General features: G+C 36.8%; 4 protein-coding genes across 6 annotated transcripts; 2 read left to right on the forward strand and 2 right to left on the reverse strand.

Moving 5' to 3' along the window:
- Positions 1–711: 711 nt before the first annotated feature.
- LOC127790139 (protein BIC1-like) lies at positions 712–1,203 on the forward strand. The gene has a single exon (XM_052319431.1). It carries the CDS (start codon positions 712–714, stop codon positions 1,201–1,203), a length of 492 nt encoding a protein of 163 aa, XP_052175391.1.
- Positions 1,204–3,748: 2,545 nt separating this feature from the next.
- LOC127789511 (protein FATTY ACID EXPORT 2, chloroplastic-like) lies at positions 3,749–10,590 on the reverse strand. Its single transcript, XM_052318391.1, has 3 exons — positions 10,095–10,590; positions 5,041–5,175; positions 3,749–4,080 (listed from the first exon to the last, which is right to left on the reverse strand). The coding sequence occupies exons 1-3, from the start codon at positions 10,546–10,548 to the stop codon at positions 3,941–3,943; spliced, it is 729 nt and encodes a 242-aa protein (XP_052174351.1). The 5' UTR covers positions 10,549–10,590; the 3' UTR covers positions 3,749–3,940.
- A 455-nt stretch (positions 10,591–11,045) lies between these two features.
- LOC127789516 (cytochrome b-c1 complex subunit 9-like) lies at positions 11,046–11,853 on the forward strand. The gene is made up of 3 exons (XM_052318399.1): positions 11,046–11,258; positions 11,456–11,503; positions 11,657–11,853. Exons 1-3 carry the CDS (start codon positions 11,136–11,138, stop codon positions 11,711–11,713), a joined length of 228 nt encoding a protein of 75 aa, XP_052174359.1. The 5' UTR covers positions 11,046–11,135; the 3' UTR covers positions 11,714–11,853.
- A 7,024-nt stretch (positions 11,854–18,877) lies between these two features.
- LOC127789515 (iron-sulfur assembly protein IscA-like 2, mitochondrial) lies at positions 18,878–23,840 on the reverse strand. 3 transcript variants are annotated; one of them, XR_008020611.1, is made up of 5 exons: positions 23,430–23,840; positions 22,952–23,082; positions 20,062–20,170; positions 19,829–19,937; positions 18,878–19,297 (listed from the first exon to the last, which is right to left on the reverse strand). XR_008020611.1 is itself a non-coding variant. In XM_052318397.1 (4 exons), exons 1-4 carry the CDS (start codon positions 23,607–23,609, stop codon positions 19,235–19,237), a joined length of 483 nt encoding a protein of 160 aa, XP_052174357.1. In that variant the 5' UTR covers positions 23,610–23,840; the 3' UTR covers positions 18,878–19,234. The 3 variants fall into 3 exon arrangements, 2 of the variants coding, with proteins under 2 accessions (XP_052174357.1, XP_052174358.1); XM_052318397.1 differs by lacking the exon at positions 19,829–19,937; XM_052318398.1 differs by lacking the exon at positions 18,878–19,297 and having other exon boundaries at positions 19,839–19,932.
- Positions 23,841–23,857: the final 17 nt, after the last annotated feature.

The raw sequence follows: 23,857 nt of genomic DNA on the forward strand, positions 1-23,857 counted from the left end.
TTATTTATTTTAACATGACAAAACCCATTTTTTCTATAGCATTCTATTCAAAATGCTACCAAAATGATATTTGGGTGTGTTTGAATGCCATGGAAAATATGGAAAAGAAAATGTTTTTCAACTAAATTTCAACTTTGAGTGTTTGATTGATAACTTTTTTTCATTGAATTTGTTTTCCACCCAAATACAAAAGTGCCATATTTTTCACACAAAAAAAGGAAAATCAACTCTTAGAGGGTTGGTTTTTATTTTTCAAGGAAGTTAGAAAATATTTTTTTTCATCCTGTGCAATCAAACACACCTTTAGAATAAAATGAAAATAAAATTTTCATTGTCCTAAGTTACTTCTAGAATTTTTTATTTATTTATTTTTAGATTTAAGGTCTTGTACATATTTTAGTTATAATTCTTTTTTATAGCAAGATTCTTACCCAATTCCTTCATGATGAATTCTAAATCACACAAGTAAACCACAGAATAGGGGATCCACAATCCATAAGAAGACACGTACACTTGTCACTTACCATACAAAAGCAAGGGTTTGAGGTGTGACGTGTAAACTAACGCCCCACCCATTTGCTTTGCTTTATTCCCCACACATCACAAAGAATGAAACCAAGAAACAGCTAGAGAAATAGAAGAAGAAGAAGAAGAAGAGGAACTCCATAGCTGTAGCCAAGCTTTCCATCCATGGAAGAACAACCCACCAGAATGGCAAGCCAAGCCGCAGCCCCCATCGTTTCCAGCCACCAAGCGGCCGCGCCGACACTTCCAGTGGAGCCAAAGAAGGCTCATCAGCAAAACCCATCAAACGATGACGATGAGACAGTGGCAACAACAAAAGCCCCATCTTTGGAAGCTACCGATGAGCCCCAAAACAGCCAGATTAAACCAAAAAGCCCAGCTCCAAAGCAAGCCGATGATGAAGAAGAACAAAGAAAAGTAGATCAAGTTGCAGAATTAGCAATGGCGGCGGAGGAGAACGTCCGTGAGCGGCTGAAGAGGCACCGGGTGGAGGTGGCGGGGCGGGTCTGGATCCCGGATATGTGGGGCCAGGAGGAGCTGCTCAAGGACTGGATAGATTGCACCGCCTTTGATGCTCCGTTGGTGAACAGTAACATAATGCTGGCTCGAGCGGCTTTGATTAAAGGAGGTAGATTAAGAACAAGCTCCAGTGGGATAAGAATAGAGAATAGCTGTTAAGACAATAATTAAAAGAATAAATCATCAATGGAGTTGTAGCCTTCTTCTTCTTCTTCCTCTTGATTAATTTTATGGCTAGCTAAGCCATGAATTTGCTTTCATCATGCCCATATTTGCCAGTTGAAGATTAAGAAGAAAACAAGTTCATCATTATTGCTATTATGAATTTGTAGTTTTCTTTTGTTTTCTTTTTTTTTTCTAAGTTCCAAAGTTCTTTCAGATGATTGACAATAATGTTATTCGTGAATAATGAGTGTTTGTAAATTCTACTTCATGTTTAGGGCTATATATAATAACCACCAAGTCTATGGAACTTCAAGTTGGACTCTGTCTAGCGGGGGTGTGAATAATTCTAATTCTGAATCCATGAATACATATATGACATGTTGAGTTTTACTCCCTTATACTTTGAACTTCAAGTAGGACTCATTATTTGTGAATAATGAGTGTTTGTAAATTCTACTTTATTATTGTTATTGTGAATTTGTAGTTATAATTTTTTTTGTTTTCGTGAATATTAAATTCCTCCCTCCTCTTTTTCTATCAATAGTTATGTACCATTTCTCTCTCTCTATATTCCTTAATAAAAGACAAAAATGAGACAATTAGATAGTATAACAACTATATCATAACTCCCTCAAGATAGTACAGATAATTCATCACAGACGTTCAGAAACTTAGAATATTGTGAGGTTGTAGGTTCGATTTTTTTTTTTCGTGCGGAACTATGCAATCGCGTGTGTTCATCTAGAAAACTTGATCTAATTTTGGCTTGCAATCAAACTTGTTTATATACTTGGATTGGGGTCATGATTTATCATGAGTTTTTTAGAGGATGAAACGATTTGGGTCGAAGGTTGTTAATGATCGAGGACCTCTCGAGTTTCTCACGTTATAAAATATATATATATATATATATATCATTAGAGAATATTTAATTTAAGTCACCTTCTAATATGTTTGTTGCGGAGAAAACTCTTAAATTTGAGTTATTGAATTTGAAATCAATAATTAAAAAGTAAGGTCACAAAAGAATTGTGTGAAAGAATTAGGTTTAATTCAACCTAATTCTTATATGTTTAGAGTTAATTTTTCATGTTTCTTTTTTTTTTTTTTTTTGTGACTTTGAGAAATAAAAAAAGTGATTTGTCTAAGTATATAAAAATCTAATGAAACTTAAATTTTTAAGTTTAAAACAATAATGATATTTGGTCTAAATCTACTAGAATCCTACTTAATTTAATGCACAGATTCTCGTGTCACAAGTTTAGTTGAATTATTGGATTGAATATCAAAGTCCAACTTAAAAGTCTTTTTCATTGAGTTTTCCAAACTTTATTACTTACAAAAATTGTAGTATTAATAATTAATTTTAATATTTGATAGTATATTTAAATTTATTATTTATTTAAACTAATTACAAACTGTCAACTGCTGCTACTTGACTAGACTTATGAACCCAAAAAATGCCCTTCAACAAGATCATTGGTACAGATGAGAGACAGGAATATAATACTTGGCTTGGCTTGGCTTGGCATGGCTCGGATGTGGGTTGTCCAAATCCAGAGAACCAAAAATGAGAAATTCCCAGTGTCCAGAGCAGAGGCCATTGTCAACTGTCAAGTCAGCATGGAGCGATTCAAATGCTCCAACGCTGTCTTACATACTTATGGCTGATAGCAAAATACAACGACATATGACAAGAGGAACCTGATTTTTTTTAGTTAGAAAGGAAAACTAAAAATAGTGTCCACAGGAAGATAAGGCCCACTCATGAGACTAAAACCGAACATGATGTTACCAGCAAGAATTGGATGGATTTTCAAAACTAATAAGTAGAGCAAATTAGCATATGAAGAAAAGAATTGCTCACAAAAAGCATAGTCACATGGAAGAAAATAATTCAAAATTAGCCAAGGAAGAGAAGCAACTCACTGGGACCTACGTCTAGGAGCTTTAATATTAGCAGTGCGAGTTATTTTTACCAATACAAGCACTAAAATGGACTATTGGGCTCAATTATACTTTTCCTGTGATACATTATTTCTTAAATAACGAGCAATCTATATAAAAAATATTTTTACACCGTAAATTTATTAACATTAGATTATACTTTCACCTCTAATATTTAATGGTTGATGGCCTTGACCAATGACCATTACATACTACATATTATTACACACCCGACGTTTAGATACGAGGTTTTTGAGAAATCGTTATTCTAAAAATATTTACTGCTGTGTGGTGTGCTGTGTACACCTCCCTATGAAGTATGAACATCATTATAACTGCCATTCATATCTCATTCCCTCGAAAGAAGATTGATTCATGGATCTCCAAGAGGATTTGGTTCACAGCATAGAACTTGTAAGTTCCACAGTTATAATCACTAGGCAATGAGCCGCAACAAAACAAAGCAGAGTCTAGCTCATGTTGAAAATGCCCTTTAATGCTCGTTTGGTCGAACGGCATTCAAACCCATACCGAAAATGTCGCAAACCAGGCTTAAAGCACGACTGAATCTTTAGACAAGTCCTACTAAAAATAAGTCCCAAAGCCTTTAAGCAAACGATTTATTAATGTCATAAACCAGAGTTTTACGTGTACATATGGAACAGAACTAGCAACTAAGAGTCCATTTGAGGAATCATTCAGGAGGGAAGGGGGAAGGAAGCAGAAAAGACAGAAACAAGTCCTGAAGTCTAGTTACATTCCTCAAGCACAATCCAAAACATTTTCAGTGCATGCCGCGCAAAATTCCATGGAGGTATCCACCGCTCATAACAAGGGACACAATGGATACGACACCAGCCGGAAATATCTTCCCTGACTTCTTAAATCGGGAACCCATTACTCCCAGAAGAGCAGCAGAAAGGCCTGGATGTTGCAACAAATTAAACAAAGGTGAGACCAAATTGATGCCGAAATTAATTGGCAAAATAAGAATGTCCTTGCCAGTGCAGGAATGTATCATGTATGCTTTCTTTCAAGTTCAGATTCGCTCAAAGCATTGAAAATTTAAGGCATGGGTGTATTTATGCAAATTTGCGATGTGTTCCTCCTAAACTGTCGTGCAAGGTACTGTATTTGAGAGTTCTTTTTAGTTTCTAACTATTAAACACAAACTTAAATTTCCAACCTTTTGCTTGCAGTAATGGTTTTGGTTGCATGATAATGAAAATTAGCACCAGCAAAAGGCAATAGCCTATTAAAGGAGCTACAAAATTTTCTTCTCGCAGACAAACAAACCTTGACCACAATTTTTAGACAACCCACCTAGTGGGATTAAGGCTTAATATGTTACAAATTTTTTACATTTTTGGTAGAATTTCACTAACCTGTGTCATAAAACTTCTTATGGTAGTTTAAATTAGTTTAAAAATCAATATTTCTCCACTTTCCATGGTTTTTATTTTCACCAACATGGTAACCTGAGACACACTATGTTTAAGCAGCAGCTATAGTCAGTCAACATGACTTGGTATCAGAACTAGAAAGATGTAGTCATATTGGTTACTAATAACGATGAATGAAACTCTAATCCTTAACAGAAATAAATGTTTCCGACTTCTCTAAACATGAGAATTTGTGTTGTTATGACTTCTTTGACAAGGGAACTTCAATCCATTTATTGTTTTCTGATCTTTAGCACTCTGGAGATCATATTTCCTGGTACTTAGTAACCGGGCACAGGGGGAAAATTAAGATGACTGTCAAGTTTAGATCCAGTAACTGGCTGTAACAAACCTGAGGTGGAAGAAAGAATGTGCTGTTTTGAGGACAAAAGTCATGACTTAAAATTTGGAAAAGACTGCAAGATAAAAGTACAAATATTACCAAATCCAATGGAAGATGCAAAAGTTGGCCTTGCGGGAAGCTCGGTATAAACATAATACAGAAGTAATGCAGACAGTCCACCAGACATCAGTGACTTTCTGCTGCCACTCTTCAAGTAGCCCATAGCTCCACCCACTATCATAAAAATGAGCACAATTCATTAGAAATAGAAGAGAAAAGCCAAATCAGAACATACAATTTATGTGAAGTTAAGAGCATATAAAAGTTTTCATCCCTCCAATTTTCTCCCACGTGTGCCCATATGTTTTCATTAGTTTGTTGAGGAAAAGGACAGAAAACCCTAGATATCAACAGTTAGATCAATTTACTCAATGAAAATTTGACTAGTCGTCATAATTTCTCATTCTTCTGCATCACGGCAGTGATAAATTGCATTGTTCCATTCCATGGGATGTTTGACCAAGGCTCCTCAATTAGCAGCTGCTGCAATGTGTACTTGGGAGGGAAAAATACAGTTCTTGGATACTCCAAAGATGTATACCACCTTTGGAGACATGACACATACCGATTAAGAATTGATTTGCAATTTTTGGGCAAAAAAATCCTTTTGCAGGATTGTCCATTAGTCTTGTTGCTACTGATAACACTGAGTGCTTGTCCTCGAAGAACTACCAACAGCAAGGAAGTCACTGATGTAATCATAAATCTTGACACACAAATGGGAAATTAGAAGTATCTGTTCAAATTTGTACAATGAATCAAGTTTTTGTCCCACTATGTGGGTTGGTTAATTGGTTTGAAATAGTACTCAAATAAAATCCCAAGATTTTTTTCTCTTTCAATTTTTATATATGAAATTATTTATAATTATTTATTAAACTTCTTGGAAAATTACATCAGGTCTAATAAATTGAAAGAGGGGCCTTTTATTAATCAACTTAAATCCAAATCCTCTCTTGAGATATCTTCAGTATGTCGATGAGAACAAATGTATCCAAGTATCTGAAGCCAATCAATTGGTTCCACTCAAATAAATTGATGATGAAAAAAGAAGGTAAAGAAAATGAATTCATTCAGACATCATGGGACCGATGTATTCACTGACAAAAGGTAAAATTAAACTCGAAGATACTGTCAGGACTTGCTATGCTAAGATTAACCAATGTTACCACCTTAAGCCAAGCCACTCCCCTTGCTACTTTTTATTTTTATTATTGATGTGTAAAATCTATTCTAAAGTTTGTAAATAGGTGCAACATGCACACACCTGGGCTATGCAGTAGCAAAGACCAAAACACCACAAACATTTAGAAGTGCAGAATACTAGAAAATATATATCAAAATATTGCAACGATCACTCTCTACAAGCTGGCCTCTCAACAGAGCATCTACTTTTCTTGTTCCAAACTCAGCAATTAAGGCACAAGCCCAATGTATTTCAAGCCTAACTAATGTTATCTACCAAATAATACCAAAAATTATTTTTATAATCACAAAATGTTGACAAATGAAAAGTTACAAAGTACATACAAGCTTACAATTTAAAAATTATAATGTACAAATTCTAAATAATACACTGGAACAATATTTATACTAAATAACACCTCAGTATATATTTATTGTTTAGAATTATAATTTTTTATTATTTATTTATTTTTTCATTTTTCAGGTCTGCAGGCCACATTGGGGGCAGCCCAGCACAGTCTACTGCTACTGAGCAATGCATGTGGAGTACTGGGCTGGGCCACGCCACCCCTGACACCTCTAGCTTTGACTGAACTCATAAAGAAGCATCTGTCTGTAGAAGATCCAATATACAGTCGGGCTACAAAGCAGAATAAGAGATTGTTCAGGAGGTTGCCAGAATAAACACCTTAATTGCTCCATGCAGAAGAAGAGCTGCGAGTTTAATGTGGGAACCAGGTCTTCATGAGATTGTTCAGGAGGTTGCCAGGATAAACACCTTAATTGCTCCATGCAGAAGAAGAGCTGTAAGTTTAATGTGGGAACCAGGTCACCAAACCAAATGAGACTACTTTTTTTTTTTTTTTTTGACAAATATCTATCAATATCCTATTCCTTCACTCCTAAATAACAACTAAAAGAACAACATATTAAGCCTCAATCCCACTAAGTGGGATTCGCTACATAAATTCTCACTCACCAATCATGTGGTCATATCTCCCATAAAGCCATTATAACATATAATCATACCTAAAGTTCTCCACTAAGTTTTTTCCTAGTCTTCATTTACCACTTTTAGTAAAACCTTGTTTGATTCCATTCACTCTCCTTATAGGAGTTATCTATCACTCTTCTTCTCATAGGATCAAACCATTTTAATTGCATTTCACACATCTTATCTTTACAAGGAGATGCATCAAACTTTTAATATATAATTTCATTTTTAATTCTATCTTTCTTTATATGGCCACATACATATCTACCCTAACATCCTCATCTTGATTACATTTATATTTTGTAAACTTGTTTTATTACCCAACATTTTTTCATACAACAAAAATATTCTTACATTCATCTGATAATTTTCTTTTTTAACATTAACAAGATCTTATTATAGCATAAAATGCTATATGCACACGCACTTTTCCAATTCAACCATCTTGTCATAATTCTATGAATAATATCCTAAATAATCTCTCCATCATTTTGAACAATTGATGCAAGATATCTTAACTAATCTCATTCCTAAACCAACCAAAATAAGTAAACAAATATGGGTTCAGTTCCTTCATTTTCTTTCACCATCATTTCCACAAATCCCCTAAACTAAAATCTCTTTAGAGTGTTAAGTTTAGGAGCTCTCTGATAAGTCAATCAATGATTCTTGTTGTCAATTCACTTACACTCCTCACCCGAAATCAATCTCAAACAACAGAAAATATGCAACTGTAATGAAAGACAGAATTAAAGGAATGAAAACAGAAATGAAACAATCAAACCACAATCACAAGAGGCGGAAGAATTATCCTGGTTCAGGCCACAGAAATGGCCCTACATCCAACCACCAAGAACGAGAGCAATTCCACTAGAAACCGAGTGTAGAACAGTTACAAAAAGTACCTCTCTTCTTCTTCTTTGATCCATGAATTCACTGCACTCAAGAGATTACAAACACTCTTCTTTACACAAAGTATTTCCTCTCTTCTTTATAGCAGTCTCACTCGTATTCAGAGACTTTTGGAATGATCAATATCTCACTCTTCCATCTCTATTCCACCAGAGTAAAATCTTCTTGGAGATTACAAAGACTTTCTTGAACACAAGCCTTTCCTCTCACACACACTGCACTCAATCATAGAGAATGAATTATCATCTTTGACTGCCCTGCCCTATGTCTCCTATTTATAGACATTATAGGCAGTAATTACAAGGTTTTTATTTAGCCTACACAAAGACCGAAATACCCCTTATAATAAAACACCAAAGCTAGACTCTTCTAACTTAGAATAAAATCAGCCGCTTCAAACACTCGAGACATCTTATGTTCTTCTTAACCTTCTAGACTGTTTTCTCAATGCAAAACATCAACAAATATACACTTGACTAAAAACCAAGCAAACCATGAGAGAACTAAGCACATTGATGTTAGGTATCACTTTATCAAAGAGGTACTTGAAAGGAAGGAAATAGATTTGATAAAGGTAGCAAGAGAGGAAAATGCTGCGGATATGTTCACTAAAGTAGTACCTATGTCTAAGTTACATCATTGTTTGAGGCTCTTACATATTTGTATTTGTAAATGATCAGTTTGTTTTGCAGGTCCTAGAGGAGAGCAATTGGTGGAGCCAGATTCTAGAAGTCACACATGCAAAATGGTGGAGATTTGTTGAAGTTTTGCATGGAGTATATTCTAGAAGATCAGAAAGGATCAGAAGAAAGGATCAGAAGAAACCAGATTGATGATATAACTAGAAATAAGTTAGTTAGATAAGTTCTAATTAAGTCGGTTGTATAAGGGTAGAATAGATTTTGTGTTTTTTTTTTAATTACCCTTTGTAATATCCGCCCAACCCTCTATAAATGGATAGATAGGCGGACTAGAATGATTTTTATGATCATTTAGTTTTTTACTCTTTCTGAATACGAGAATTGCTCTGAGAGGAAAGGCTTGAAGAAAGGAAGTTCTTTGTAATCTTGGGTGAAGACAGTGTACTCGTGTGATAGAGAGAGGAGAGGGTTTCTTGTGTACAGATTCTTTCATTGGATTTCTAGTGGATTGCTCTCGGACCGTGGCTGGATGTAGGACTGCTTTCAATAGTTCGAACCAGGATAAATCCTTGTCTCTTCTTGTGGTTTGGATGTTTTTCTCCTTGTTATCTTACTGTTTTATATACTGTTTTCATTTTCTGTTGTTTGTGTTTTATAACCGAGAGAGTGTGTTGGTGAGATTAGCATTGAATTGAGAAGATCCTAGTGCTCCTAATCTTAACATAGAGAAACACAGACTCAATGAAATCTTTGGGTTTGGAGAGGTTGCAAGCGTAGAAGTGCACAAACAAAGAATGGCAAGTTATAAAGGGAGCTCAAGCGATTGACATCAAAGGAGATTGGTTACAAAGAAAGTTGAGAGAACACTATGTGATCGGGATATATATGAAGGCTTTTAGATTTTCCTAGGCTTGGAACCAAGATTACAAAAGTCAAAATCTATGGTTTGAGTCTATAGTGAAGTCATCGAGGGAGGAAGCCTTACAGCCATTTGTAACAAATTACAAGTTTGATAATGTCAAGCGAGCATTGTCAAAAGAGGTCGAACAGCCAGTGATTGGCCAAAAATTTCATTTGAGAAGGAGGAACTTAAAAGGCAGTCAATTTAACAGGGCTTGGGGTAAATAATCCTTTTCATCTCACTTCCAACAAAGATCCTCACTTCACAGGATGATTCGCCATCTGTAACAATCAAAATCCTATGCCTTGAAGATTTTCTATGACAGCCTCTTCGAAAATCTATTTGCACAAAAACAAAAAAGAAATTGCCACATAACAATCAAACTGGACTCAAAAACACGCAAATACCCCGAATTCAACGAGTAAGGTAAAAAAAAAAAATGGCGATTAGCCACATATACCTCCAACGAGGGCAGCGTAGCCCAGCGTCAATTTCTGAGACAAGGACATAGACATCTTCTGCTTGCCGCTGTGGCCTTCGCTCGATCCTCCTTCAGGCCCGTCAATATTACTATCGTCGCCGCCGCCGCCTCCTCCTCCTCCGCCGCCGCCTTCTCCTCCTCTCCCACCGCCTAATCCACCGTCGTTGCCGCTAGAATCCGGCTCGATATCGATCTCCTTACCGCCGGCGGATTCGAAAATGAGGGTGGGGGGTTTGGAGTCGGAAACAACCCTAACCGTCCCCGTCCGCCTGGAAATCCGGCTCCGCAGCCGCTGAGCACGAACCGGTCTAGACGATACAGGAAGCTCCGGTCTGGTGCTCAAGAAGCGCGTGTATGCCCGATCGGTGGGATCGTGAAACCGGAGCTGGCGATGCGGAGTTAAACAGTGCGACAGCGGCAATAGCTCTCCCATTATTTCAGATTCGGATTTGGTCTTTGTTTGACTCCTAATATATTTTTCCCACTACTATTTTAAGGCCACTTTATCAACCCACTCATAAAAAATTAAAAAAAAAAAAAAACAAAAAATGCCCAAGGAGTGTTAGTTTGGGTGGCGACGCCGATGCTTACAAAAAAAGATCATGAGAGTTGTGAATGAATGATTAGTGTGGGTGAGCTGTGTGCGTCCTGTCACCTGTGTGTTTTACTTAAAAAATATCGTTAAAATTTAATAGTAATTACTATTCATTTTTTTAGATACTATTAACATATAATAAAAATCTCGAGCCATCCATCGCTTGACTGCGCCCATCTAACGACCCTTTTGTCATAGAAAAAAACCAAAAAAAGGGAGGGAATATTTTTGAAATTAGGCACTAAAATTGAGTACTGTAATGTAAGGTGGTGGGAAGAAAAAAAAGATCGAGAATATTCGGCCGAGGCCTGGAAAAGGCCAACCTTTTTCCATTGGTGGAACGAAGGATTGATTCTCTCTGTTAATTTTGTGAAGCAGAGAGGGGGGCGAGAGAGTGAAGCAAAGCAGAGGAGGAAGAAGCAGTCATGGAGTGGCTTAAGGCTGGAAGAAGCGGCGGAAGCCTTCTGGAAGGGCTGTACAGACTCCTCATGCGGCGCAACTCTGTCTATGTCACCTTCGTCGTCGCCGGAGCCTTCCTCGGCGAATGGGTACGTCCGTCTAGCCTCTGTGCTTAGGTTTTATGCTTGTGTGTGCGTGTGTCCACGCATGTTTAATTGTTCATGATCTGAAGTATGAACCATTTTTACGATGCAACTAGTCTCGTGCAATTCTAGATATCCACACTAAGCGAGGTAAAGAAGTTCAAACTTGGAGCCTTTTAACATAGAATTCATTGTGGGTGCAGGCTGTGGACAAGGGAGTGCGGAAGCTCTGGGAATACAACAATGTCGGGGTAATCTTACATCTTCTAGAGTTGTTGCTCTTCTGCAAATGTTCCTTTTTCTTCTCTAAACAGCTGTTGATAGCCCCATAACCATAAGCAATAGGTGTCACCATTTTAAAGTCTTGTACATGCAGTCCTGATTGAAAGTTGTGCGTACCGCAGAAACGATACGAAGACATTCCAGTTCTGGGAGCAAGGCAATCAGAATCAGAAGAATGAGCTATGGCGGAACCATATATATGTATTTTAATAACAAACTAACAATTGCATCTGTTGTTCGCTTGGTACTCATGAATGGAAGATGTCATTTACACAAATCTTATTTATAAGCATATATACGTTTGTGTGTGTGTGTGTGTCTTCTTCTTCCAGCGCGTCAGAATTTTTATGGCTTAATAGATCTTAAAGTCTATGAACTATTATAAAATATGACATTGAGTCCCTCATTTAAAAAACCTTAAGATTCGATCTTTAAACAATTAAAAATATACCTTCTTAGTTCTTTCCATTTACATACGTCTGACTGTGATATCACGCACCGTTTAAAGTGCGTGACATAATAAATTCATATATATAATATTATTAATATTTTGTGTGATTTAAAATAATTTTATATTATTTTAATTACTATTACTATATTCTTGCATTTAATTGTAACAGCACAGACCCACCCCCTCCTATGGTCGCGACCATCACTCTTCCTGCCCATGGTTGTGGCTCTCACTCTCTCTCTCTCTCTATATATATTGCAAAGACCCACCCCCTTCTATGGCCGTGGCCCTCTCTTTCTATTTCTATATATATATACTACACCCACCCCCTCTCGCGGTCGCGGCCCTCTCTCTCTCTAATATATATAGTGCCCCCTCTCAGATATGAACATTACAGATATTGATCAAACCTCCTAGAAACAAAGTGAGACTCCACTCTCTCCCCCCTTGAAAAACTAATGTCTATTTCTTTATTTCTATTGTTAAGTTGTCAATATTGATGCGTGTGATAAAGATGAGAACTTTTGTAAATGCCGAATAAATGCTATTCTGTGGTGTTCAATCAAATAATTATAAGAAATTGGAGAAAATGGTATTGGGTAATTCTGAGTCTCTGAAAATACTTGCTCTGTGTGCGGGGTGCTATTTTAAGGATTGCCTCAATATTTACACTCAATTCCATCACTTTTGGCTTGTGATGCTTTTGCAGATTACCAAATGCGCCCGACATGGAGATTTTCTCTATGTATGGAGTTGGAATCCCTACTGAAAGGGCATATGTCTATAAGTTAAGTTCTGGTGCCGAGTGTTACATTCCATTTCAAATTGATATCTCTGCCGATGTTGGGCACGACTGCACTTGAAGGGTGAGGTTTTTTCTGTTGATGGAGATGAAACAATTCCCATCCTGAGCGCAGGTTTTATGGCTGCAAAAGGCTGGCGGGGGAAAACCCGATTCAATCCCTCGGGCATTCATACTTACATAAGGGAATATAATCACGCCCTCCAGCAAATCTCTTGGAAGGCCGTGCAACCCAGAGTGGGGCTCATGTTGATATAATTAGGGGTGTGCAGCGGTTCGGTTAATTTAGAATCGGTTATCGGTTCGGTTAAGGTGGGTATCGGTTCAGTTTATAAAAAATTGGTTCGGTTTTATTGGTTTGGTTTTATCGGTTAACCGAACCGACCGTTAATCAAAACAATGTCGTTTTCTATATGATAAAACGACGTCGTTTTACGTAAAAAAATCGCGTTTGCACATAGAAGAATATCGCGTGGAGAACAGGGGGGCTACGTACGCATCCATTCAAACCATTCCAATCCATTGTACGAGAGAGAGAGGGGGGGAAATCGAAACCCCAACTAGCATCATCATTGCTTCCAACCGTCGCCGTCGCTTCCAATCGTCGTTGTCGATTCCTTCCGTCGCAGCATCGTCTTTTCCTTTGTCGTCAGACGTCGACAGAGGTGAGATTAGTTCCTATTCATCTGTGGCTTTGTATCTTTGATTCTTTGAGCATTCGAGCCCTAATCCATTCTAACCGAAACTAAGAGAAAAAGAAGGCCTACCATCTGTCGATTCGTCGTCGTTAGTTAGGTCCTTAACTCATTTCATTTTACTCCTAGTCTTAATCGAAACCCTAAACCAACCCAGACCACACCTAGTCATCGACGATCGACCCACACGGCCACACCTACGACCAACATAGAGGTTAGGTTAGTTTCAAATTTTCGTTAGGTTAGGGTTTCGGATTTTTTATATTTTTTGGACTTTTAGTTACTGGTTTGAGGGGTTTTTTGTTTGTTGTTGTTGCCATTATTTTTCTCATTTCTTGTTGACTTGTTGTTGTTGCCATTCTTTATTATGTTATTGCCATTCTTTGTTATGTTGGGATTCATTACCTGTTCTTTTTGAAACATCTCAAGTTGCATAAGGAAAAGAGGTTGCTGAACTTGCTGTTCTTTTTGCAAAATTCCAGGCATGTATTTTTTATCCCAAATTATTTAGTTGTGTAATGTGGTAGAAGTGGATTCCATGTTGAATCAATTGCTTTATAATAAAGGAAAAAATTATAAACCAAACACATTTTTATTTTCATATAATTAGTAGAAATGGACAGAATGATAGAATTAGGAGGATGATAGAATCTTAATTGCAGCCCCTTAATTTTTCTTTTAAATTTCAAGATTGTAAGTTAATCACAAGACATTTTAACTCATTGTTTAACTCACTGTTTTAATACATATTAATTACAATTGTATTAATTTTAGATGGCTAGAGAAGAAGACACCAGTCACGCCACAAACATCCCTAGTAGTATGGATGATAGTTCAAGACCTACACCAATAGTACCAAGTCAAGGTAGTCAATCTGAAGCTGATAGATGTGCAACATCACTAGGAAAGGCAAAGAGAAAAACAATAAGAGATAGGTCAGATGTGTGGAATCATTTTACTAAGTTTACAAATCTAAAAGATCAAATTAAAGGGAGATGCAACTATTGTTCTAAGAAGTTCCACTGTGATCTCCAAAAAAATGGGACTACAGCTCTAAGGAATCATATGGGAACACGTAAAAAACACCCCCATGCTTTGGAAACCCACCAAATGCAATTAAACTTGCAACCAACTTCAACGACAATGGGGGTTGGGAAAGATGGGAAGAGTATGGGATTGGTAAATTAGAAATTTGATCAAGTGCTTGTTAGAAAGGGTTTAGCTAGCATGGTGATGGTAGATGAGATGCCTTTCAAATTTGTTGAGCATGAGAGGTTTAAGCACTTCATTAATGTGATTTGTCCAAAATTTCGAATTCTTTCACGTTGAACAATTTCTCGTGATTATTTTGAATTATTTAATAAGGAGAGGTTGAAATTGATGAATGAAGTAAAACATTCATGTCAAAGAGTTTGTTTAACCACTGACACATGGACCTCCATTTAAATGATTAATTATATGTGTTTGACGGTGCACTATATTAACAATAATTGGACATTGAAGAAAAAAAATTTAAATTTTTGTCCAATATATAGTCACAAGGGTGATGCTATTGCTATGGCAATTGAGAAGTGTCTAATGGGGTGGAAACTTGATAGAGTTTTGACTTTGATAGTAGATAATGCTAGTTCAAATGATGTTGTTGTGGGTAATTTCAGGAAAAAAAATGGCAAAATGGGATGCTAGCATTATGAGTGGTAATTATTTACATAGCAGGTGCGTGGCTCATATAATAAATCTGGTTGTGCAACATGGTTTGAAAGAGCTACATGTTTTATGCTTGATCTTTGTACAAGTAGTTGGAATAATAACCTGTAACAGGTTATTACTATTGATGGGAGACCCAAGCCAGAGGATTGGACGAGGGTCATAATGTTTGTTAGAGTGTTACAACAATTTTATGAGCTTACTTTGCGGGTTTCGGGTACTTCATATGTCACCTCCAACACTTTTTTTCATGAGATTAGTACTGTTCATTGTCTCTTACATGAGTGGCAGGAAGGTGGCGATCTTGAGTTGAGTGAGATGGCTGGAAAAATGAAAGAAAAGTTTGATAAATATTGGGGGATCCGGAAAAAATAAATCACATGCTTTACATTGTTGTGGTACTTGATCCTAGGCACAAGTTAGAATTTATGGAGTATACACTTCAGGAGATGTATCCAGGTGAGAACGGGGTTGGTGCAGTTTTGTTATTAAAAAATGCCGTATATGCTTTGTATGAAGAATATAAGAAAAAATTGGCACCTCAAGGTGAAGTAAGAGAGCGGTCTCAAGTGTCTACTCCACCTGTTGTGGAGAATGTTGAGAAGGAAAAATCTACCAGACCAAACTTGCTTAGTTCTCATTTTAAGAAGTATAAGTATGCCAGTGATAGTGGGTCTATAACTATGTCTTCAGAATGGGATAAGTATTTAAGTGAAGTGTGTGAGAAGAAAACTGATGACTTTGATATTTTGAATTGGTAGAAAGTTAATTGTCATCGGTTTCTTATTCTATCTTCTATGGCTCGGGATGTGTTGGCAATTCCAGTTTCTACTGTTGCATCCGAGTCTGCTTTCAGCACAGGGGGTCGAGTACTTGATCCATTTAGGAGTTTTCTTTCTCCTTAAGTAGTTGAAAGTTTGATTTGTACACAATATTGGCTTCGGTCATCTACTACCCCAATGAGTGTTGAAAAATATTTGGATCATGTTGAACAACTTGAAGAAGGTAAACTCATTGTTACTCTTTTTTTTTTTTTTTAATTTTAGTTCAATACTTGTTCCTTTTAAATTATTCAATTAATTTTGTGTATTGTTTTAGAATTGACAAAGGTTATTGTTGACAACCCCGCACCTATGGAAATTTAGATTTTGAAAATTCTTGCATTTATAAGTAAGAGAATTTGAACCTCTAAGTATTTCAATATCTATTGGTTATTTGGTTTGCTTTGGTTGACTATGTTGTTCGGATTTTTTTTTTAATTGCCAGCACTCTATGCCATAACCTATTTTGAAAATTTGTTTGTTAATTTCTATCATTTGGATAAGTCTTAGGTGACCTTAATGTATTTCAATATACATGGAACATATAACATGTGTGCTCCAAGTTGAGAGGAATATGAGTAGGTATTCATACACCTAACTGTGATATAGTTCTTTTGCTAGTGAGAATTTAGTTCTTTTGCTTTTTTGGTAGTTCAATATCTACGATTTTTTCTTGAGTAGTAAGAGTACATCTGTGTTCCCTCAAATGTTTTTTTCTGCAAATAATTTCAGTGAAGGTATGTTGCTGAATTTTTCTTATGAATTCTATGTTCGGGAATTGCACTGGAATCCATTAACTCAAGAAAAGGCTGTATGGATTTATTTTGGAATAGTTTTTTTGTTCTTGTTTATAAAACACAAGGGAAAATAAGATATAGAACGCTTGCTCATGATCACAGCTGTAGCAGATGATTAACTTTTTCTTGTTCTGCTTTTGAAGATTGATTTTCTTTTTTACGTCTTCATGCATGTTGACTTTTGTAGATGGTTAACTTTTCCAGTCCTGAATGTATTCTTCTATATATTGGCTCAAGTGCCTCTTTAGAGTCAAAGTTATAATGTACTTAATTGATCATAGCTGATTCACTTAAGGCATTGTTATGACCATTATGTTAGGTGATCTGTTAGGCAAAAAGCCTTAGTTTATGTCTTAGCTGCTTAAGAATTGAAAATTAAAATTTACAAGAAAAAAATATTAATGGACAAATTGTGAAGGTTCAGGGATACCATAGCAGTGGAGTAATCCACGATTAGATTTTGTTAGTTTTCACGATTAGATTTTGTTAGTTTTCAAGTTTCATGCTCACATGGGCACTTCTTGTTCAGAGATATGAAGAACTTAATTGGGGAGGCTTCCTGCAGGATTTGCCAAGAGAGCTTCAGCACCACTGTAACAGGTATATTTTACAGCCCATACTTTTCTCAATTGCCAGTCTTCGCTAAATTAGTATTGAGTACGAAAGTCTCCTATAATGCTTTCAGAATGAGAAATAATAGCTGTTGTATTTTCCTTTTTTGTCTAGAATAAGTATGTAGTAATGTTGAAATTCATCTGCTTTCAAACATGTTGAACCTATATATTATGTTATGTTTGTTATTATTGAAGTTACTTTTGAACCATGTAGTTGAGTGAAATATTATTGCTGAATGTATATTATTGTTTGAAATCTTGATTGCAAAGCTGAAAGCTCTAAAATTTTCAGTATTAGAAATCTTGAATTGCAAAGCTTTGTTTCCCAATTCAGTTAGATTAGATAGGACAATGTAGAAGTTTTGCCTATATACATTTCGAAGGTTCAGTTAGATCGAACAAACCGACAGAATCGAAGAGTTCGGTTCGGTTATATAGTGGTCGGTTCTCAATTCGGTTAGCAATTTAAGCAAAAATTCTATTAACATTTCGGTTCGGTTAAAACATTTTTAGAATTCGATTATTTCGGTTATTCCATTGGTCTTGGTCGGTTCGGTTCGGTTATTGTTTTCAGTTCGATTCGATTCGGTTATTGATTTTCGGGCGATTCGATTTGATTAAAACCGAATGCACACCCTTAGATATAATGGGAAACTTTGCCTGATTGAAAATATCATCAAGATGGCAATGAGAGCTACAGGGTTGGGGGGTGGGTGATGGCCGCGACCATGGTTGGGGGGATGGGTGATGATCGCAGCCATGGCAGTTGGTAATGACTGCCATGGTCGTGGCCTTGTGTATGTGTATATATACATATATGTAGATAGAGTTGAGTGTATATATATATATATGTGTGTATATATATAGGTTTGGGACAAATACAAAAGAGCCGTTTACTTGCATTGATGATAAAAATTAAAAAGATATTTTTTTAATTGTTTAAAGATTGAATTTTGAAGTTTTTTAGGTGAGGGACTCAATGTCATATTTTGTAATAGTTGAGAATGTATTAAGCCAATTTTTATTGACCAGGGATGCAAAACCCAGTTCCTATTGCGCTGGCGCTTCATTCTTGTGCAGCGAAGTGCCAATATCATATTCTTTGACCTCCTTAGGGCCTATCTGCACCATCTGACTTCCCTCGGGTCATGTATTCTTTGCACAATTATTAAAATTAGACCGAACTGGCTGGTTGGACCGGTCAGACCATGAATCACTCACCAATTCCGTCTATGTGACAAAATAACGCATTTTATATATTCGTAAGAACCTTGGTTCTTAGATAGAGAGAGGGTTTATTTCATTTCATGTATTTATAAATCTTTTATGATCATAAAATTCCATCTATGCAAGGTCTGGTCGACTCGGTTTAATCTTCTTTAAAAATTTTAGATATTAACCATCACTCACAAAATCATAAGTATAAATGAGGCACAAGGTACACTTACACCATTGGCTGCTGCTAAAGCTTAATCACAGTTCCATTAGCATATCAACAATTCAACATCGACAGTCTCAATCAACAACACGCGATACCTTATAGAGATGAACCTTAAGGCAAACCCTACACTTGGACAAAAATTACAGGATGGAGAATGAGGCTTTAGATATGGCACTGGGGGGACTAAAGTTGTTGGGCATGTAAAAGTTGTCCAAAAAATTGGTTTAGAATTGAGAAATTGAATCAAGATTGTTTTAGAAATAATATAAGAGATGATCAGTACCATCCCCCAATGAAGCCAAAATGTTACTGACCTCTTCATCATGCTAATAAGAGGCTATGGTTTCTCTCCTACTACTCCCTCGTAAACTATTATTTTACCGTAAAGGAGCTTTTGCAGCTGCATCCGCCAACTGCACCTGGATTGGCAGATACCTGTTCATCAAACACAAACTTAATTACTGGTATAAAGTGGACAATCATTTTCAAAGATAATTATGAACCAAGAGCAATAGCAACCATATATTAAAAATAATAAAAAAAAAAGACTAGGTTTAAAAAAAAAAAAAAACAATTCAAGTGAAAGGTGCATCATCTGTATTTTTTTCATTTGGCGAGGACACAGCCAGCAACCACCGCCTGGGGTTGAAGAAATTAAGACTTTATGAACTCAAAGGTTTTGCGGAAGCCATGAGGACTTGATAAAAATCAAATTCACATAGCATATTCTTATAGTTAGCATCACATGCACAGTCCTGTGAGCTATTTGCTCTTACTGGTAATCAAATTCTTGAATTGAGACTTAATTGCAATCGACATTTAGGAAAGGACAATATCTTAACAAATTGATTAATATTTATCTCGTTAAATATTAAAAAAAAAAAAAAAACAGTTCTCGACCTCTGTTTCAATGTAAAACATTTAGCTATCACACTGGATGATTTAACTAGAACAAATGCGCTAAACCTTCTAAAGCTTTCCCCCGTGCCTATGCTACACTCTCCTGGATGGCAATTAATTCCATCATCCCTGAATCAAAATGAGCCTATCCAAATTCATTGGCTTCAAGACTTTGCTACAGATATAAGCAAAAATCACAAATGATCAAATCCAGAAAATGATAATACTTATTGCAGAAAAGCATGATGATATCCATAAAAAAAATAAAGTATGCATGCCTAAAAAAATACGGTGCATACCTGGAAAGCAGAGCGGATCAACTCCTCAACATAATCAACAGTTGAACCTTTTACAAAATCAAATGAAATTTTATCGACGACCAATTTAGCCCCGTCCTTCTCAAAAATTCTACATGAATTAGAAGAATAATTGAGATGACAGTAAACGGAACAAAGTCAACAAAATAAAAGTTGCGAGATATGCTCAAATATGTTATTTTGTAATAGAAGCTTGGGCTGTAAATGGTTCAGGAGTTGCTTAGTTCCAACTTTTTTGCTTACATGGCAAACAAACAGGTTTCAGCTCTTGATTTGAGATTGTGGAACAAGAAACAGCAACAACATATCAAGCATTTACTGAACGAGCCAAGGCAGAAAATGTCCAAGCTAGGCCCATCTGGCATACCCATGTGGCTCTCTGTTTCATGTGAAATAAAAGGTATTTTATCTGATAATATGGCTTTGGCTATTTGGGTGGTAGCCCTTGGTGCATTTTTATAAACACTTGCCAGAAAATAAAATTCCCATTAGGCATATCGAATAAAATCTGGCGTACATTTTGATAGGCAAAATATTACGAGACCTTTCACAGAATTCAGGTCAATTAAACTAGGCTCCAAACCCTGCAATAGAAAGGTGTCCAAGCAAATAGATTCTGAATGTGGCTCAATGGCCAATGGGTTTGCCAATCCTAGAATGGAGTGGAACCCCCATTTTGCTCACAAACTGGAGATCTCAGGTGTATATGGTCATTCTAGTAGGATCCCTGATTTATGTATTGGAGTTATAGATTTCAAGAAAGGTGGATGAATTGAATTACCTTTTGCAATTCTCAAGTTAAGTTTAGTTCTCTTCAAAAGCATGGCCAAAAGGGACCCACTGTCTCTAGGGTTTTAGATAGCTCTAGAGGTTTGAGACAAGGAGACCCAATATCTCCCCTACTCTTTTATCATTGCTATGGAGGTGATGAGATGTTTGAATGGTATGGGAATACTTGTGGAATGGCACAGGATTTCCAAGCTAGGGACAGAAGACCGGTAGGTGGGGATGTTGCAGCTGATTCACTTGTCTTCTGCAAATGACACTTTGAAAGGTGAGGGGGAAATGGCTGAGGGTTTGAGTTGTGTCCTACTGTGTCCAAAGCTAGTGTTTAGAAATAAATTACATGAATGTAAGACCATTCTTGTGAGGGTGGCAGAAAACATGACTGTCTTCCCTAATAATTACGGGTCCAGGGTGGATTTCTTGTCCACTTTCTTTTTGGGACTCCCTTTTGGTTCATCTCAAATCAATAGAAGATGACATGCTTTGGAGATTCAAGAAGAGATTGTTAAATGAAAGACTTCTCTCTCTGATTCAAAGGCTTGAGAGCTACAAGAAACTTTCTTTTGGGAGGCATGCGCCATGATTTCAAGTCCTGTTTACTTATTTGGCATGCATGCACCTACCATGCAATGAAGGATTAGAAATTTTGTTATGTTCAACAAAGCTCTAGTAGGTAAGTGGCAATGGAAGAGGATAGATGAGCTGGATTAGGGAGTCAGCATGATGATATAGCATGGGGCCATATGGATTGAGCTTATGCAAGGTATTATGAAAGTTAAGAGTTTACTGTTTTTTTTTTCCACCACAAGGTGGACGATGACAGGAGTGTTAGGTTGCGGCAAATCAATGGTGAAGTCAGAACCCTCTCTTTATCTTTTCAGATTTGCAGCTTCATAGTCTTGATGGCTGACTGCTTTTACTTGTCACCGGCTAGTATTTTGTGGATCTCCTTTAGTATCGCAGTCGATAGAGATTAAGTTAGCGACTCCATTCTGATCTCCTTAGGAATTGTATAATTAAGAAAAGGAAATCAGGAATTTGACGTTTAAAAGGATTTTAAATTCTAAGAATGGATGACCTTGGTTTCCTCATTTTACAGGTCCACTATGGGGAGGAGGGCAGGGGAACCCTTCTTTTCCTAGAGGTTCCAATAGGAGAATATGAGATGTGGCTCCCTTATGAGGAGTTAACAGCATTCTTTTAAAGCACAGAATGCTTCTGTGCATAGAGTGGAAAAAAACAGCATTAGCATCTTTGTATTATTGCTTGTCACTTTTGGCTTAGCACGCTACTCCCTTTTCAGGTGGTTCTTTGTAGAGGTCTTTTGAGATCTATGTTTCCTCATTGATACATGAGTTTTTTGGCCTCTGCTCTTTTTGGTAGTCTGTCATGTGTAAAAGGTTTTTTTCTGCTTTGTTCTTTTCACATACATTATTTACTTATCAGAAACCAAATAATGATAATAACAATAAGGAGGTAACAGCAATCCAAAGAGAGTGCGAACAAACATTTCCTGGCTTCATTTGAGCCTGAGCTGTAAGCTCTCTCTCGAGAATCTGCAGGGCGATACGAACAGGCTAATACTCAGCTGGGTTCTATTTGTTGCCCAAATCTCTTAGAAGACAAGGGTTAAGAAATTAGATCGACAACAAACCACAATCAAACCAATTAATCACACACAAATACAAAATTTTACATGAAAAATTCAAATCCAAATCCAAATGGGAAAAACCACAAGCTGAAAAAACAAAATATCATTAAGTAAATAATTACTAGTACAAAAGTGATATTGTTACACCCAAAATATCACTAAGCAAATATTACTGCAATAAAAGTGATATAACTGCACTAATTCCAAAGCATTGGACATTTATTTATAGACTTAAAATTATCTATATATGCACACAAGAAATCATATCCTAATTAGAAAATGATTCACGAGAAACTTCCTTCGGATGAGATAAATCTTTAACAACATTCTAATCAGACTCAAATTTAAAATCATAATCACAATCAAATTAAGAGTCTTAAACTTAGTCAGGTTTGAATTTAGAGTCACAATTATAACAAACAGATGAAGACAAACCGGTCATCATCTTTGGCTTTCTCATCAAGAGAGAAGTCGTATTGGAAGCCAGAACATCCACCAGCTTCTATGCTCAACCGCAGGAATTTTCCCTTTCCAGGAGTATCATTAACTTCTAACTCTTTCATTTTCTGCAACATGTTCATAGAGTAAGCTCCTTAAATTTCCAACAGTAAACTCCCAAACTAAGCAACATGACTCATCACAATCATGTGGACGTTGAAATCTAATTCTTGTTTTGTACATTAGAATGTTATGAGCAATATCAGAAGGAACATGTACATCAAACAGAAGATGGTCAAGTCTCGTTTTTTCATAGGCTTTCCCTCTCATTTTCCTTTCGCTCCGAAAATTCTAGTTCCAAGCATAGCGAGGGAGAAATCAACCTCCCAGTGCCACTATTATATCCAAATAGAAGTGTGCCTCTGTGGGCGGCATTGTTAAATATATAATATCCAGGTAGAGAGAGAGAGAGTACCTTGACACAATTGTCGGTCATGTGAACGGCATCGAGAGATGGCGATTGAAACGGGGAAGATGATTGGACTTTGAGCACCTCGGAAAAGGATGAAGAGCTCATGAATCTCCGATTCCATCGAAGCCGAGACTCGAAGAACGGCGTCAATCGGCGCACCAGCGATCTCGACGACGATGACATGGCTCTTCCTTCACCTTGTGTTCAGGTCATCGCATATGCGCATATGTACAACGTTGGGCGTAATTCAGGATTCAGCCGCCAGGAATGGAATGGCCAGCGAGTCGATGCGTTGCTTTTAGTCATGTGGGGGTTCGAAGAAAAAGCCTGTGCGAAATTGGGTTCTTCCTTTCTAACAGCCACGCCAACCAACCACGAGTCGTCGTCCGGTGTCCTCGCTATCCTCTGCCACGAAGAGGGATTCTGCACTA

This window comes from Diospyros lotus, chromosome 14 (assembly GCF_014633365.1).
Source record: "Diospyros lotus cultivar Yz01 chromosome 14, ASM1463336v1, whole genome shotgun sequence".
Lineage (NCBI taxonomy): Eukaryota > Viridiplantae > Streptophyta > Magnoliopsida > Ericales > Ebenaceae > Diospyros > Diospyros lotus.